This window comes from Chionomys nivalis, chromosome 11 (genome assembly GCF_950005125.1).
Source record: "Chionomys nivalis chromosome 11, mChiNiv1.1, whole genome shotgun sequence".
NCBI lineage: Eukaryota > Metazoa > Chordata > Mammalia > Rodentia > Cricetidae > Chionomys > Chionomys nivalis.
Genome location: NC_080096.1, coordinates 58,837,821 through 58,856,389, shown reverse-complemented (window position 1 = coordinate 58,856,389; position 18,569 = coordinate 58,837,821). Strand labels below are relative to the sequence as shown.

At 43.1% G+C, this 18,569-nt stretch overlaps 2 protein-coding genes across 2 annotated transcripts in view; one reads left to right on the top strand and one right to left on the bottom strand.

Moving 5' to 3' along the window:
* Adamtsl1 (ADAMTS like 1) overlaps positions 1 to 18,569 on the top strand; it is a 376,638-nt gene that overhangs the window by 223,907 nt on the left and 134,162 nt on the right. The window lies entirely within an intron of this gene.
* LOC130883638 (60S ribosomal protein L34-like) lies at positions 2,398 to 2,809 on the bottom strand. The gene has a single exon (XM_057784264.1). It carries the CDS (start codon positions 2,782 to 2,784, stop codon positions 2,431 to 2,433), a length of 354 nt encoding a protein of 117 aa, XP_057640247.1. The 5' UTR covers positions 2,785 to 2,809; the 3' UTR covers positions 2,398 to 2,430.

Genomic DNA, 18,569 nt, shown 5'->3' with positions numbered 1-18,569 from the left:
CCCCTGAAGTGAAAATGAACTGACACAGACTTCATGATCTACTCTGCCTCTTAGCCTGTGTCCTAAGCCCTCACACCGCAGTAATAAGCTGACTTTCAACTTACAGAGTGTACGGTACTAAAGCATCTGGGTGGTATGACTGACCCACTGTGAAATCTGTGTGCACACAGCGTGCAGATTTGTTCTAGTATGCGCTGGGGCGTGTGTGTATCATTCCAGATGCGTAAAATCAATTAGAGCATTTCATTGTTCAACCTTGCCTGCGACTCATTATCGCCCAACCTTGAGTCTTCACTAATCAATCCAATCACTGCTTTGGTCCACACAATTTTATGGTGTCTCAAGAAATTTGCCTTCTAGATACTTTTTCGTTTTCTTTTTTTTTTTTTTTTTTTTTTTTTTTTTTTGGAGCAAACCCTCTGTACAATTCCGGTTTGGAAGGGATATGTTTGAGGCGCTAAAGCCAGACTTGCAAATCTACTGCTGCGTTGAGGAATGTCACTGGATAAGATCATGTCCTAGATATGAAAAGAATGTTGCTTCTGAATATTTCCCATTTCTATGCAAAACACATCATATAGGAGTCACTATATTGTTTTCAGATGCTAACAGGAGTTTGGTGGTAAAGCCCATGTGTTGATTATCTTTTTTCTCAGTCAGCTTCAGAAGTTTCCTTTCGTTGGGACTTAAAAGAGACAGATTCAGGCCTTCTCCAATCACATGGCACAGCTCCATGGTGACTTTCTGGTCACCAAAGTTGCTCCATGTATTGATCTAAATGGCAAGACTGGGCTTTCGCCTTCAGATATAGAGGAGGATATGGTCCCCAGCACCACATCCTTCAAGGCGGCAGTCAGCCACCTGCCTGGAGCAGCTCTCCATTCGTCAGAACAAAAGCAAGGAAAACTAGAGAGTCAAGGGCTGGACAAAGAGAATCAGGCAAGAGAGAAGCTAGATCCAGCTTGTGAAACCCCATAAACCCCATACAAGACTATATCAGAGCTACTATAAGCATGTGTGTCTGCCACAACTAGTCCCTCGTCTGTCAACCTCCCGGCTGTTCAGGTGTGTGACCCTATGGCTTTACTTGGTTAAAAAAGTATGCAAACTCCTCTACTTAGTGTCAGTGCCTCATATTAAAAGAAGCCTGCAAGACCCTTGGCTAGAAGGCCAGCAGGCCAGGGTCTCATCCTGCCAGGCACCAAATAGCTGTGTGGCCTTGAACAAGGTGGGTGCTCTTTCTGTCCCCGCCAACTACAAAATGAAATTATTGGACAAGATACCATGCGGTTGCCGTGCTGTGTGCGAATATCCCATGAGAATTCATTATTCCATAGGCGGACGTTTCGCACAGCTACCAGCTCTTCTGTGTATTGTTAACTGATGTTGTTTATGTTGTTCATTTTAGCACATTCCAATGCTGTGGCGAGCTGAGGCAAAGCCAGGGAGTCAGTACTCAGGCCTGGTGGAAATCACTGACATGTGTAACCACCGAATCTGTTCTTTCTCTGAGCAGAGAATTAATAATAATAATCATAATAATAATAGTCTGAGCAGAAAATAATAATAATAAGATACAAGAATGCTTTCTCATTCTCAAAGAATAAGGTTAATTTATCCCTGGTCCTTTTTAATTGCTTCTCCTGCGGACTATTTCAGGGTACCTTCAGAACAATCCCCTTTTCCCAGTCTCCTTGGGGTAAGATTATACACATGTGTGGTAAAGGTGTAGCCATGTGCCTTTCTCCCCTACATCCTCAGTCTAGTCAGGGGTTATTTACATCATCAATTCACCATTCTTCAGCAGACTTCTGTGGTCCCTGGTTTTTTGTTTGTTTGCTTGCTTGTTTGTTTTTGTGTATCTTATGATGGGCACAAACTTTCTACAATCTTTTATTCCTTTGGCCTTTGCTAACCTCCACATGCTTTCTGGGAAAAAAGAAAACCATAGCATATCTATACCACATACAGAAATGCTTCAAGCTTTCGCTAGGGTCTGTGAGGAGATACTGGGTTAAGGTAAGCGCCCTCCTCTAGGAGTTGTCAATTTGATGACGGCTGCTGAGGAAACCACCAGTCTTTCGTACACTATAACATCCAGCGTCTTTCTGGGCGGCTTCTGAGGCCCACACTTGGTCCTTCTGGTGTCCTCTGTGTGACGCTGGATTGGTATCAGAGACACATGGCTGACTCCCCCCAGCATTCCCTCATGCCACTTTCAGGCCTGGTCACCCACAGCAGGAGAGGTACGTTGCCAGCTTGGAAGGACACTCTGACTTTTCCAGCTGTCGTTTGTATGTCTGCGTGCATATGTGTGCATGTGTACAATACTTACCTTGTTTAGAGAACTTTCAAATAAACGGTAGTTTCTAAGGAAAAGACTAGATTTTTTTTTTCAAGCCTTGACCTTGTATTTAAAAAGCCGCACATTTATTTCGCTTTCTGACTCTGCGCTTGTGCCTTCAACACTTTCACAACAATTTTCTGCTCCTCAATAAGGAAAGCCCGCTTGATCCTGTCACGGACACACTTGGCACACATGGAGCCACCATAGGCCCGGCTGACATGCTTCTTTGTCTTAGACAATCTCATGAGGACTTTCTGTCTCACAGCACAAACCCCTCGGAGTCGGCCCGGGCACACACCGCATGCTGATTTAGGTGCTTTTCCAACCTTCTTGGTGTAAAGGTAAACAATCCTGTTGCCAGGAGTTCGAGACAGCCTAGTTTTGTTGGAGGCTGTGTTGTAGGAGAGCCTACGACGGTATGTCAAACGCTGGACCATTCTGAGTGCCTCTAAGCACCGTCCCCGGAAGACGACACTAGATTTTTTTAAAAAAATTCCTACTCTCGGTTTTATGTCTTGATCCTTCTCTCTTGATCTCGATGATCTAGGAACCAAGAGGTGACCATGTTTGAAATTAGCAAGGTTTAGTGCATGAATGAATGAGAGCTGGAAGGTCTCACTGCTGTTCCTCTTTCTCACCTCTCTCCCATCTTCCAGGAGATGTTTAAAATGCCATTATTAGTCTCCTTTTCACAAACTCAAGGCTTTAATCGTCAAGATGAAATGTACATATAGGGTTATAGCATTTATGTTACCACTTATTATACAGAAAAGTATATCAAAGTAAAGATGGATACAAGGGGACATTGACAGAGGGGACAGGGACAAAGAGGTTCAGTAGTGAGCAATAACCAGCAGAAAGTTTGGTTCTGGGAGGGCAGGGATCAGACTGTGGAGGAAAAAAATATTCATTCCTTTGCAACCTTCCTTAAAACTTGCCGTAAAGCATTGGATGCAGTCTTGTTTGTAGGCCACCAATGAGAGCTTTCTTCAAAGTTGATAGGAAAGGAGTTACCATCATGGCAGGGAACTCCTTGTGCATATTGAACACTAAGTAACTTGAGTCCCTGAGGCTCCACCAATTTCCCCAGTGTGTCATCAGTGGGCGATGCTGGCTCAGAGAGGACTGTTAAAAGGAGTCAAGATCCACTGTGGGGCAAGAAATCAGTCTCCCGTTCCCAGTTTGTTTGCTTTTTTTAAAAATAGACTCTTTCTGGGTGCTCTAGTTAAGTAGTTCATGAAGAAACCTGTTCTTTAAAACTCAAGGCAACACCAAGGAAGAGAAGGTAGAAAGATCAGAGGGTCCAAATGGTTACTATGAGATAGTGTCTTCGACATGATAGAGATGCTGCAGTCATGAGCTCTGAACAGTATGACTGCCTGCTCATGACCTGCAGTGACCACACCAGCCAACGTGCCCTTGTGTGGTGGAGAAAGGTTCATAAGGCCCTATCCCTGGACGGAGAACTTTAGGCGATCAATGCCTGCTATGGGAGAAAGAATCAGTTGTCTCTAGGGATAAACTTCCTTATAGGTTCTCCAATCCTAAGTGGTTGATTCTAAGCACATGTACATGCAGGCAACGCTAACATGACTCGGTAGATTGTGTGTGTGTGTATGCACGCATGCACACGTGTGTGCACATTTGGCAGTCTGACAATAATAATTATAGGGAAGAGGCCATGAGTCAAGAGGAGGTAAGGGGACATGGGAAGAACTAGAGAAGGAAGGAAGGGTAGAAATAATATGATTACAGTGTATTCAGGAATTAAATTTTTAAAAGATTTTTAAGAACCATCACAAACAGCATTTATTACTCAGAAAGCTCAGTTTTTCACCTAGCACTGCTCTCGCATCCCCAGGACACTCAAAAAGACTCTCAAGTAGATCTAAGCCTCTAGGGACACTTTCAGCTAACTTTTTAAAGGCTATGGATATCTTCAGATCTTCATTCTTGCCTTTAAAATGGGATAACTTTTTAGAATGAGGGATATAGTGAGTCACAACTACAACCTCAGTTCTTGAGTACTGGGACAAGAGGATTGCCATGGACTTGGTATGAGCCTAGGCTGTGCATAGTCAGTTCCAGGCCAGCATAGGCTATGGAGTGAGACTCTGTCAATAATAACAACAGTAACAATAACTGGATCTGTGCTGGGATGTAACTCAGTGTCTGGGTGTTTGACTAGCATTCATAAAGCACCTGGGTTCAATGCCCTACCTCCCCATACACATGCACACACACACACACATACACACACACACACGTACACACACACACATACACACACACATGTACACACACATGCTCAAGTCTTCCTTCCAGTTATAAGAGCACATGGCTAAAATTCCAGAGCTCAGAAGAAGAATCAGGAGGGTCACGAGTTCCAGGCCCACCTAAGGTACCTGAGCCTCAAAAATTGAATAATAAAGAAAAATAAAAGAGAATCACAATAGTCACTCAGAAAAAAATGCATTGTTGTCTTTAGTTTTGCTGAGAAATAATAGTTGTAATTTAAATGAAAGCATGATTTCTTTTAAATTCAAGACAAATTTGATTAGATCTCAGCTGTCTTAATAACAAGCAACTACCTTCCTGCCTTATAATCGCAGTGACATGAGCAGCCCATGCAAGCCACAAGTCACCACTTTAAAAAACCTGTATGACTGTTATTAATTATAAGCATTTGATAGCTTGGGCAGCGTGTGTTGAAAAGATTTGGTAAATGTATGTGGGGGAGGGGAGCAGAGTCAGCAATGAAAGCCAGATGGCTGAAAATGAAGGAAATTCCAGGCAATGCCTGCAGCTTTGTTCTAACATGCTTCTTAAACTAAACTTTTATTTCTGTGCAGCAGAGAACAGCTGAGTGGTGCCGAGGAGATAAACAGTGGAGGGGGAGGCTCCTAATTCCAGGAATGATGCTCAGTCCCTTCCCTCTCCTCCTCCCGCTCCCCACCCCCTGTAGTAGCCTCAGACTCTTTGCTCAGGCCTAGGACTGTTTTTAGAACTAGCAAGAATAAGAGAAGCTGGGAATCCTTATTTAAGGGGAGCGTTTGGGTCATAGAGTCCCCTTTGTAAAAGCAGACCAGAACGCCCACTTTATTGTGCACTAACAAGACTCATGCACATGGACGGCACGTGATTTCCAGTTTCAGGTTTTCTTTTATACTTGCTTAAAATGGCCAGAGCAAAAGGTGTCACCTTTTAAGACAGCCATGTTTTCATTTAGCTGATAGAGATTTCAAAGCGTCGCAGGTCCCTGGTTTTGTTTTAAGGGCTGCTATTTCAACACGTCCTCTAAAGATTGCTTTATCTTCTGCTGGTTCCCCAAAGCTTCCACATGCTGCCTTTTAACTCTGTCCACACTAACTTTTAAATTTATAAAGCAAAAGCTCACCAAAGCTCACCAGCATCCAGAGAAATTAAGTCCATTGCCTTCTCTGGTATATCCAGGTCTATCTTCCACCCTCTCCCTTCCTTCTACTGATGGGTAGGTTACAACCGAGGAATGAGCTTCTTCAGTGTTGAGACTCATTGGGCCAGTGAGCACAAGTGCTAATTCTCCACCAGGAATGTTAGCCCAAGGATCAGAATGGTTCCAATAACAAGTTTGGTACCAACAAAAATAAAAGCAACCTTGTCGGGAGGCTAAAATCACTTTGTATGCATAAATTATATTGTGTGAAGCTAGAGAGAAAATGGAGCAACTAAATGTACCACTTCAACATGTCATCTTTGAATGTATGACTCATCCTAAAAAGATGTAAACATCAGCTTTAGATAAACCCATCTGTCAAGTTCTAAGAAGGAAGCCTCTTCTGGTTTCTTAACACATAAAAAATTGGATGTCCCCTTAGACCTCAAAACCCTGCCTAACCTCTGTGAAGTCTTCGTAGAGACCATTGACCACTGGTAACTTTCTGCACAAAAGTTAAAGCAGGGAGCCTTTTACATTTCAATTCTGAAAAAGTCAAAATGAAACGGGCATTTGTAGTATGAGCGGCGGTAGGCTGCGTTCCTGGTGCCCGGTCGCCTGCATGGCTAGCTTTATCCGAAATAATTACACGGAAACTGTATTCTTTTAAACACTGTGTGGCCCATTAGTTCTAGCCTTTTATTGGCTAATTCTCACATCTTTGATTAACCCATTTCTAATAATGTGTGTAGCACCACAAGGTGGCTTACCAGGGAAGATCTTAACCTGCGTCTGTGTCGGGTGGGAGAATCATGGCGACTGTCTGACTCGACTTCTTTCACCCAGCATTCTGTTCTGTCTACTCTGTCTATCTAAGCTGCTGTCCTATCAAAAGGGCCAAGGCAGTTTCTTTATTAACCAATGAAAGCAACAGATAGATGACACTCCCACATCAGGCATTTTCATGGCTAACAGGCTGCTGATACCAGTTCTCAAAATGACCAGAACACAAAACCCCATCTTGAAGATGTCACCTGTTGAGGGAAGGCTTCAATGGTAATAAGGCCATCACATGTTTCTGAGGGAGCTTGAGGCTTCAAGGTGGCTTCTTTTTGGAGGAGGTAAAAGCTGTGGCGCATGGTGAGGAGCAGAACTAGGGGTCATCCAGGTGAAGGAAAGAGAACATGTTTCAGAACACAGGAAAGGACAAAAAGTAAGTGCCTTAAAGAACAGACTGATGCCAGGCCGGGTTGGGGGGATGGAGGTGCTTAAAGCTTAAACAGGATCATAAAAGGACAAGAAAATAGTGATGGCTAGCTTTTCTTATCACCTATGTATCTCAAATTATTTCTTGTGACAGAATAAGAAATGATGTATTCTGCCTGACGTTTTTAGTGACAAAGCAATACAAACGTTAGCATTTCGCTTGCTCTCTCCAGTAACACAGAGTGTGCTGATTTAGCCCGTCCAGCTGACAGGATAATGGCACCCCAGGTAAGGGTGTCATAAAGGATGTCATCATCATGCTAGCTAAGGATGTTTGGTCACCCAAACCCTCCAGCCCTAACATTCTGGGATCCTTTGAAGATAAAGACTATTTCCTATAGAATAAAAAGTTTTGCAAGTGAGAAAGAAACTATGCATGGATCCTATTAGAAAAAAAAATACCCGGAATCACATTTAATGCACAGAAACATCTCTGCATAAAACAGGAACTGGCTTCCATGATAAAGAACCATGACACGTACTGAGAATAAGATTTCGCTTTCCATATGAAACACTGAGGGCCATCATTAATGCACCGAGGACAGCTGCAGATAGAAATGCTGCATGTTTTCACAACACCTTAATTACATGTGTATGTGTTCAAAGGATATCAAATGTACCGCGTCCCTCTGCTGAGTTTATGATGCCCTTAAAGATAATCAGAATTTCTCTTTATTCAGTCTCCATTGAGTAAGCATTTATTGACTGTCCTATGCCAGGCATCATGCTGTGGTTATCGTTATGAGCAAAACCCTCTTTATTCTTTGCAGCTGGGAACACCAGGTCTTAAGGATGGTCAAGGCTTTGTCTTTTGGATATGGCCACTTGTTCACTTGTTTGAGGTTTCGTTTTGTTTTGGTACTTGAATTCTATCTACGGCCACAACCATACTATGCAAGCTCTATATGGTGAAGATATACCTCAGCCCCATATATTTTAAATCCTGATGTCTTACAGACTGTCCAAGGTAGATATCCATTAAACAGCCCCAACATTATTCACTGCACCAAAGCTGCCATACATACACCAGTCACTGGTCCCATTGTTCACAGGCACCTTGAAGATGAAAGTGCCCCCAGCAGATAGCATGATCCTGTGGATGTTGGATAAAACTGGAGATCTGACAGTTCAGAAATGTTACTGCTTACAGTCAGTTAGGAGAATGAAAATGGCACCTCTCAAAGTAAGAATTTCGTATTTTAATTTTTTTGCTTTCTCCGGCCATCTGTTCCTAAAGACCTGGAGTTAATGACAGTCAAAGATTTGTCCAAAGCTTTGAAATAATTATTATGGGCCCCTGAGTGTACGCAAAGCTTTCCTTGGAAGTTTTAAGCAGAAGGCTTCATAAACAGTTTAGCTAAAGAGCTCTTTAGAGTTTGATGTCTCTCAAACTGGGAGAGCCAAGCTGCAAAAGGACTCGGGAAAGGTATAGCTCAGAAGACATGTTTAAGAACACAGAGGCGAGAAAGAATAAACCAGCTCCCAGCCACATTCTGTGTTCATTGCCTTCCTGTACTGTCCTTGGGTAATTATTGTCCTTGGCCTGACAAACATATAAGAGTCACAGACTACATTTGGGACAGGTAAAGGCAGTCCACGCTCTGTAACTTGTGCTATCACTACTAGTCCTAAGTAAGCATAAGTCACTTTTGGGGCCATTCAAGGGATCTAGCCATGTGATTCACAAAAAGCCAGGACATTTCTTCTTCCAGGACATTACTCCTGTATGGGTGACAGTATAAATACATAGAGGAGCCATGATTTTCATTATAAGTACTTGTGCCTCTGGGAGAGGGAGCTCATTCGCATCTCAGTGTTTTTGATTCCTTTTTTTTAAAATCCATTTTTCCATAGGAAGAACCTTGACAAGAATGAGGAAACATTTGGGATGAACACTGTGGCTTGCTCATATATTTGAATGCTTAGTCACCAGGGAGTGGAACTATTTAAAAGGATTAGAAGGATTGGGAGTTATGATCCTTATAGAAGTGGATGAGGCCTTGTTGAAAGAAGAGTGTCATTGGGTTAGGTTTTGAGGTTTTAAAAGCCTACTACAGGCCCAGTGTCTCTTGCTGCCTCCCTGCCTATGGATCAGGATATAAAGCTCTCAAGTCCAGGTCGTGCCGACCTGCATGCCACCATGCTCCCCACTATGATGATAATAGTTTTGCACTGAAACCATAAGCAATCTCCCAAGTAAATGCTTTCTTTTGTAAGAGTTGCCTTGATCATTGTGTCTCTTCATGGCAATAGAACATTGACTAAGACAAACACCAAAAGTGTTTGTCACGATGCTAAATATTCCCCATCAGAAAAATGAAGTTCACTTAAAATAAAAAGACAGGGTGGGGCTTTGAACTCAAGTAAATGTTGTGGTTCTTGTTTCTTTAGGGTCTAGGGCTGCCTACTTTAGTTCCTATATGATTACATTAAACAAAGATAACTATTCTGACAACAGAGGGGGATTGTAAGGATGAGCACACAAAGTAGTCAGCTGGTCTCTACAGCAGACAGAGAAACAAGAAACTTCCCAATTCCTTAAGCCTTATGGTCTAAGACCTTTGTATTTATTTCCTACTCATTGCAGCTTTTCCTAAAATTTGTTAACCAAGTAACAGTGGGAACAAAGTTAAGAGAAGATATAGATAGAATCTAGCCTTGAGCCAGCCTCCTGCCTGAAAGGATCTGGCTTCGCAGCACGAGACAAGGAAGCAGGATAGCTGGTCTCCACGGTATCCACAAGTTCTTCAGAAGGTGGAAGAACCTGTTGGGAACCTGATGGGAGATTACAGTTGGCACTACTAATATCTGATAAAGTGAGCTTTAAGCACCTCAATGAGGTGAAGAAATGAGGACAAAGAAGACAGAGTTCAACATCCCTGTCTTAATCACTGTTCTGTTGCTGTAAAGAGACACCATGACCAAGGCAGATCTTAAAAACATTTAGCTGGGAGCTTGCTTATGTTTGAGAGGGTTGGTCTATTATTATCGATTTTTATAGTGATGGGAGCGTGGTGACAGACATGATACTGAAGCAGAAGCTGAGAGCTACATCCTGATCTGCAGGCAGGGCCTGGTGTGGGCTTTGGAAACCTCAAAGCCTACCACCAGTGTCTCACTTCCTCCAACAAGGCCACACCTCCTAAGCCCTCTAAGCCTCTTGAAGAGTTCCACTCCCTCATGACTAAGCATTCAAATATATAAGGCTACGGGGACCATCTTATTCAAACCATCACAATTCCTAAACATGTTAATGTATTAGGACCCACAATGGGGAGTAGGGGGGTGGAAGTCCCTGTGGCAAGTAAGATGACAGCAGAGAATGAGCAATCCTGTCTGTGATAAGTCAGAACAAAATTGTGAAGTTTACCTAAATTGTGCTCTTCATAGTTGGTTGTCTCCACAAACACATATGCAAGGGAATAAGGAAGGTAGAAGGAAAAGAGAGGCAAAGAGAGTGGAGGAGGAAAGCAAGGAAAACCAAGCTGTGGTGCAGACAGTAGCCTGAGCCCTGCTTTGAATGAGATACAGTGTTCTAATGCTTACATTTATTTGGTACAATTAATATACCAAACATGATGTATTCACTGCTCTTTTGTCGCAGTGATGGAATATGATCAAAAGCACCTTCTTTAAAGAGCTGGTTTTGGTTTATGGGGCCAAAGAGCTAATGTCCATACTTCCAGCTGTAAGCTGTCTGACCATATCTTTATCTACACAGGAAGGACAGAGTGCAAGCAGAAAGTGGGGTAAGGCAGTAAACCTTGAAAGTCCATCCCCAGTGATGTAATTCCTCTACCAAGTGACACCTCCTATATGTTCCAGAACTTCTCCGAACACTGTCACCAACTAAAAATTGAGTGATTAAGTACATGAACCAATGGGGGCATTTATCATTTAAGTCACCACACCAGACATGGTGCCAATCTCTTAATATATGTTATAATGTGTAATTTCCCTATAAACGTATGATAATCCTATTCCCATCCTGCATTTAGATATGAGATAAATAAGTCTTTAGCTCTGTGGGTCTCAACTGTCTTAATGCTATGACCCTTAAATACAGTTCCTCATGCTGTGACCCCAATCAGAACATTGTCTCATTGCTAATTCATATGTAATTTTTCTACTGTTATGAATTGTAATATAAATATCTGATATGCAAGGTATCTACTATGTGGCCCCAAAAGGGGGCACAACCCACATGTGAAGAACCACTGGTTCAGAGAGACACATAATGCCCAAGCAGTAGGTTCATAAAGCAGTCACTAAGAGCTTAGGGGTCAGTGTTTCCCTTTACCGATGATTATTATAGATCTCTCAATCACTCTGGATGCTCCCTTTCTATTTCAGGCACTCCTTGTAGGCCCGGGAATTACCTTTGGGGAAAGTATCAACACTAGTTGACTGTAACTCATAACCCAGTAAAGCTAACAAATTATAAGGTCTTCTTTCTTCGTCTCATGCTTCCAGCTACCGAGAACAGAAAGCAGCTCCTGCAGAGAGCGTGCACTGAATGGGAGAGAGTCAAAAACCCATCAGAGCCAACACTTCTCGGGGCAAAGCCAAAGCCTTAGGAAATGAAGCGTTTAAAAGGACGGCTCAAACAGACCTAAGTGAATCCTTTAAACTCCCGTGCTGACTCAGCAAGCATAGAACTTCTTTTCCCTTACAATCTTTTTTTTTTTTTTTTCCTGAAGAAGAAATACTGAGTCATCAAGAAAGATGTAGCCTAGGCTCACAAACCTGGAAGATGCTGGAGGCTGCCTTGGCACGTTGAGGTTTAGCTCTGCCATCACAAACAGCCATTGCCCCAGTTTGTGCTGAGCCGAGGTCTGCTAATGTAATGAATTACCACCACCTCCTGAGCTTGTGCCTGCTCAAATGCACACACACAAACACAAACACACTCTCCTCTGCCAAACTAGCTTCCTGCCTCCTTTTCTGGGCCATTTTTAAATAGTTCGCTTGTACCTCCTGCCTCTCCTCCGGAGGCTTACTCTCAACAACTTGCCTCTTAACTTTCCAAATTCCTAGCTGGCTCTTTTCTACCTATTATGAAAAGCACAGCGTTCCAGTTCCTTCCACCCTCCCTCCTCATCCCTCAACTAAGTAATAATAACAATGCAAAACTGTTCGAGCTAACAAACAACCGAGATGTACATTTCTCAGCCCTTATTCCAGCTGAGATTGTGGACTTGGACAAATTAAGGTTAAGATCCAGTGCATGTAAATTCGCCAGCAGCTTGGCTGCAGAGAGCTTGTGTAACTTCTCAGAGCTCAGTCTCTTCCTCTTTAACCTCAAAAGGGCTGTTGTGAGGATATGAGCCTTAAGTGCTCCATGTGGTACCTAGCATATTAAGTTAACAGGTATTAGTTTGGGATTTCAGAGGGGGTAGGTTTATATATCTCTATAAGAAGTTGTCCCTATTTAGAGGAAGTAGGCAATTTTTGTGAACTTCAGAAAATTGGAGTTCCTGAGAATGTCTGATCCAAAAGTATCCCACAATTAACTCCAGCCCTTGGAGGGTAGCAATTTTCTGCTGACTAAAGGAAAACCCAGCTTAGTTTCGTGAACATTTTTTAATTCTTTCTCTGCTATAGGCTCTGGAAGAAAAAATGAGTCTGAGTCCTAGATCCTGGGCCAGGCACTAAAGTACAATGGGAGACCATTGTACAAACCAGTCACTTTGCACCAGGCAAGGCATAAGAGCCGTGGGTGAGATATGAGCAATTAACATATAAACTGAACAAATGGTCATCTAACGTGTAGGTTGAGAAAGATAGCCACCCAGATAATTATCTTATCACTGTAGATGTTAAAGAGATTTTTCCTCTAAAATTCTATTAGCTTGCTCTTAGATACTCCCTAAGAATCTCAGTATAGACTTTTCCAAAGCCTTCAGGGTCATCTGTGCTTGGCCATCTGTGCCCTTTCTCTTTCTCAGGTAAGCCTTAAAATACTTGATTCTCCTGTATAAAGGTCCCTGTAGTTATGCTTCATAACTAGGGAGATGACATATTTCTGTACCAGCAATTACAGGAACTGGTAAGAAGGCATCAAGTCAATTTACTGAAGGTTCCCTCAACCTCTGTACCTATGGACACTACCTGTCTATCATCTCCATACTTGCGTGAGTTCTCCTGGAAAGTCTGCTCCCTGAACCACCTCTATTATTTCAGAAGGTAGAAGACAGACTTAGCCTATAAACCGCTTCCTTTGCCCTGTGTCATGGGGCAACAGAGGGGAACACAAGGACAGCTTGGTTCTTGCAATCCCTCTACCATGCCATCATCCATAGCTGTAAACTCAGGGATCACAAACTCTTGGGTTAAGAACATTTGGCAAAGCTCTCTCAACTCTGTGAAGCTTGGGGTCACATAAGTGCGAGGTACAGAGCTATTGTTCCCTCGTTTTCTCTGAGCCATCCCTTCATCCCTTGCCACATGAGATATTTCAGAAGATCAGTTTTCTGGACCCTGCTGTCTGATCTCTCTTCCAAAAGACTGCCTATTGTGTAACTGTCTTTGGAAGCTTTGCCTAACACACACAGAGGGCAGTGTTAAGAGACGTTTGTTTGAAAGTCAATCTTCAAGTTGTTTTAAAGTTTAAGGAGTAAAGAAGAGGTCAGGAAATATATGCCTTGGCTTTAGCCACATGGTTCCTGCTTCATTAGTGGCAGAGGTGCACAGGGGAGGACTCTCTAGATCATTCCTGAGTGTGCTGGGAATGACTTTGGGAAATCAGACTCAAGATCATAATGACAAGAAAAAAATGAAGCCTGTTTAACAAATGCACCTACTTAGGGAATTTTCTAGAACTTAAAACACCCTTTCTGTGGGTCACAGGTATTCCAACCCCTCCCCCACCCATCACATTTTTTCCTGCCTCAACTCCTTGCCTGGCTGAGCAAACCAGGAAAATCACAGGCTGTATTACCCGAAGCTCATAGAGTTTTAAACTTTGTTGAGCTTTGGGATAAAAATCACAGGAGGAGACTGTTAAAATTAAGGTGTTTATAAATGTGAAAAAAACCACAGCTAGACAGACACCATTTATCAATGCTCTTCTCTGTGAGGGGAAAAAAAAATGTTGGAATTCTAGTATGGGGAAGATGCTGACATAGAACCAGATCTTCTCCCAAGATGCGCCCGCTGTCAAGTTCAATGTGTTGCAGTCTTCTGGTAATGGGATCCCATTTGTTTGCAATCGGGGGAAAGAGAGACAGTAAGCTGATGGCTTGGAGGCCAGGAAGACCCGCATTTCTCTCTCCTTTTTTCTGTGTTACCTGCCAGGCGCTTACACAGATTTGAAGGCATATCCCAGGCACACCTAGAAATATTTCATGTGAAAATGGGCACTGTCGCCAATTTTTATTTTAAATTGATGGAGGCGGATGATACAGCCGACCTGTGGCAGAGGGAAATGAAACCACATGTGAGTTGGATTTCGAAGAGTAGGTGCTGTTTTCCAGCTCACCCTTGTGAACTCGCTATCCCCAGGAAGGTATTCTGCAGAAGCTCGGCGGAGACGAGACTACTTGTTACCACACGGAGCCTTGCTGCAGCTGTGTCTCAGACAGGTGGAGCGTGTGGTTCAGTGGGTTGTACTCCTAACACAAAGGCTATAGTCTAGTCTGCATGCAGATAATGTCTTACAACAGCCATCTGGACCCCGAAATGTATAAAATTCCCTTTCCATATTTATTTCTAGTAAATAAACTCAAAATGAAAGTTCACCCTAGCATTTTTACCAGTTCTGTAACTGCTAGTCTGCCTCATAAGACATTTGGAGATGCCTTCCCCAAGCCCTAGGCTATATGATTAGGCTAGTATCTGCTATTGTAAATACGGACCTGTGCCCCATGCCTTAGGCCCTATGCCTCACGCTAGATAATACTGATGGATCATCATTATACCAGTGAGTCCATATTTTTTTATGGGTCACAGTGTGGTCAACCAGTTTTTGGAAGCAGGGTTCCCTCATGTTTGGTGATTGAGGGGATCAGGGCCATGCAAAGAATTTGGGAGTTAGCATAATAATTGTTTTATGACACTGGAAAAATAATTTGGGGGTTATTTAGTTCTCACTACATCCCATCACTTCACCATTGAAAGATAAAAAGATTGCAGGGTTTCACTGTTTACACTCTAAGAAACCAGAAATCTGCCAGTTTAGCCAGTAAACTTGTCTAGAATTTTTGACAGATGAGTCCCCCTCAGAGCCTCGGGTTATAAACTCAGAGCATAACTTGGTCCAGTTCTTGAATTTTATCTGTGAGGAAAGAGGCCAATGGTATTAAGTGACTGGCCCAAGCAGACGTTGGCTGATAGTGTGCAAACTAAAAGCTGGAAAATGATTCCCAACTTCGAGCAAGGCGTTTATGATAAACAGGAAGACTCAAAGGCTGTTGTGGTGAGCCAGATTGCTGCTGCAGAGCCAGGTCCTCAGTTCAAGCCCCGGTCCTGCCGCTCTTCGACCTTGTCCCTGGCCAAGACTTTAGCCTGTTGCCATCTTTATTTCCTTATCCACACAGTAAGGATTAGGTAGTGCCTGTCTTAGGGCGAGTGCATAGACTCCTCATTAGTGTATGTATATGAGGCTTCTCCGATGAGCATCTGGCTTTTCAGGGGGCAGATTTGTAGGAGGCCCCAGCAGCTGAAAACACTTGAAGAAGCTAAGTGACAGGTGGCCTGAGGGCCAGGGAATCACAGGTAGACATAATATATTCTTCACTGGAAGATTTTCTTACCTTTCTGCAAAATGTTTTTACTTGTTCTCTGTGGTTTAGTCCTTCAATAGCACCATTTGGTTTTTGTTGTTCTGAGTTTTTTGTTTGTTTTGTTTTGGGGGGTTGTTTTCGTTTTGGTTTTTTTGTTTTTGTTTTTTGTTTGTTTTGGTTTGGCTTTTTGTTTGTTTGTTTGTTTTGATTTTTCGAGACGTGGTTACTCTGTGTAGCTGTGGAGCCTGTCCTGTAACTTGCTCTGTAGCCTAGGCTGGCCTCCAACTCACGGAGATCCGCCTTCTTCTGCCTCCCGAGTGTTGGGATTAAAGGTGTGCACCACCACCGCCCGGCTTTAGTAGCAACATTTAGATATAATATGTGGAGCTCTGTGAAGACCAGTTCCTCAGGTGCAGACCTTCACACTCTGTGTCCACAGTCGTCAGCGATGACCCCTGACTGTTTGGGGATGGAGAGTAGAGGTTAACCAGCAAAGCGAGAAATAAAAGAAGGAAATTTCAAAATGACTGCATTCACAGACTTTGGGGGTCTTTTCCCCCTAGTAATGTAGGATAAATAAATTGGAAATTCAGTTGGCCTCCATATTGTATGGAATAAAACACCATGGTTTTCCCAAGCATAGGGCTTCTACTGTTATTCAGAATTCAGCTCTGAGTGTGTAACTCTTCCTGGTTTCCTAGCTGGAAAAGTGTGGAATATTCCATGTGACCTAGGGAATAGTAGGCTGCATGAAGTCAAACAAGTCATTGTAAGTGGGAAACAAGCAAAATTAAATAGAGTAGTTACTCTAAACTTAACATTCTAAGAATAAGCAAAAGACCTGTTTTCCTGTTGCTGTCTCTTGTGCATGGGAAATGTTACAGCAACAATGACCACAAGAATAACAGTGGCAGCCGCCTTCAGTTGCTTTGCTTTGATTCCCTGAACAAGCAAGAGGTTAACAGAAAAGAATACAGGTCAAAACTCTCAAGTACAGGTCTAGCTCCTGCATCCTTAACGACTGTGTGATATGTAAGCTATTTCAGTTGCCGCAACGTAAAGGTGCACAGCTACAGCAAGAGCAGCCATGAAGAACAAGTGAGGTAACACATATGATGTCCTTGTGGCAATTCCTAGTAGGGAGCACTGGGAGCCAGCATGGTAATTAGCGGCATCCCTATTCTGCAGTAAACAAATTGACATTCAGAGCGCAACATGGACAACGGCGTAAAACACTAGTGGACACAGAGTCAAGCTCTGGGCTTTTGCCACCCAGTATCTGTGGCCAGGGTGATGTGTTGACAGTATGCTCACGTGCCTTCTCCTTGGTAAACAGGGAATCAGAGTGCTTTGTCAGTTCTATCAGATCCAAGTGTGTTTAAAAATGGTGTTTTAGGACTAAGAGTCCTAGCAATAAATAGCATCATGTAAAATCAAAAACAAATGAACGATTTAACAAGCCAATAGGTATTCAAATATGAGATTTCTGTTTGCTCAGACTTTAGACAGGCGCAGTCCCAGAAACTGTCCCGAGATAACAAAACATCTGAGTAAAACACATTCGACACAAAGAAGTCTTTGAGGCTAACTTGAAAAGTAGTTTTAGGTAGTTTTGTGTGGTAAATATGAAAATGTTTGTGAAAGCCCTCTGCTTCATTCCCCAAGTAAACAAAATCCAGGTCTAGAAAGGGCAAGGGCTTCTGTGAACAAGCAGAACACCAGTGAGAACAGAAGCATCCTGTTCTCAGAGAGGTGTGTGTGTGTGTGTGTGTGTGTGTGTGTGTGTGTGTGTGTGTGTGTGAGTGAGTGAGTGTGTGCGCATATTTGTGTGTGTGTGCACGTGCATGTGTATGTGTACATGTGTGCATGTATGGGCTTGTGTGTGTATGTGAGTGTGCGTATACGTGCCATGTGCACATGTGCATGTGTGTGTAGATGTATCTGTGTCCAGAGGTAATATCAATGTGCGCATGCACGTTCCTGTGTGTGTGTATGTGTCTTTGTATGTGTATCTCTGAGTACATGTGCCTGTTTCTAACATCTGTGTGTATGTGTCTTGTCTATGTGTGTATATGTGTCTATATCTAATCTCTTTGGATGTGTGGCATGTGTGCCTCCCAGCTCTGATTGAATTAATTACCCCCTACACCAATATCTGGCTTCTTCTGGACCCTCACTTATCAACCTCCTAAGACAGATGTAGCAAGATATCTCCAAGGAAAATTGCAGCCAGACTTGCAATGGATGGATCTATGGGCTGCCCAATCCTGGGAAAAGGCCTGCATGAAGCACCATGCCATCCTGCTCGAAAGTCCTATTGGAACCCATTAAAAGCTAACAGCTCTTGAGTCAGCCAGGAAAAAAGATGTTGATCATTAGGTGTGTCCTATCCAGGAGTAGCCCAGGACCCGTGAGTTTATAATGCAGTGATCTCAAGCCACTGTTGTCATGAAGGATTTGGTGGCCCAGAGCACCGCTGCTCTCCAGTCCCTCTTGTGTACTCACGGGTACATGAAGGAAAACAAAGATGAGTACGAGCCTAAAGTTTCTAGGTATATGCCAAACTTTCAATATTCTTCCCAACTCTGAGGTGAGGATTAAGAACGCCAGTTCTCCAAACGTCTCCTGCTCTCTCGCCCCTCATTCTGGCCGCACTTCTCTTTGCTTACACCTTTGGCTGACTATCACGTGTCAAGACTCAACCTAGCGCTCACTAACTCTGAAAGCCCTTCCAGGGCTGTCTCTCTTGATGTCTAAGCCTATATTCTGTGCTCTCACGCTTACTGGTTTCATAATCTAGACTGGGAGCCTCAGGAGT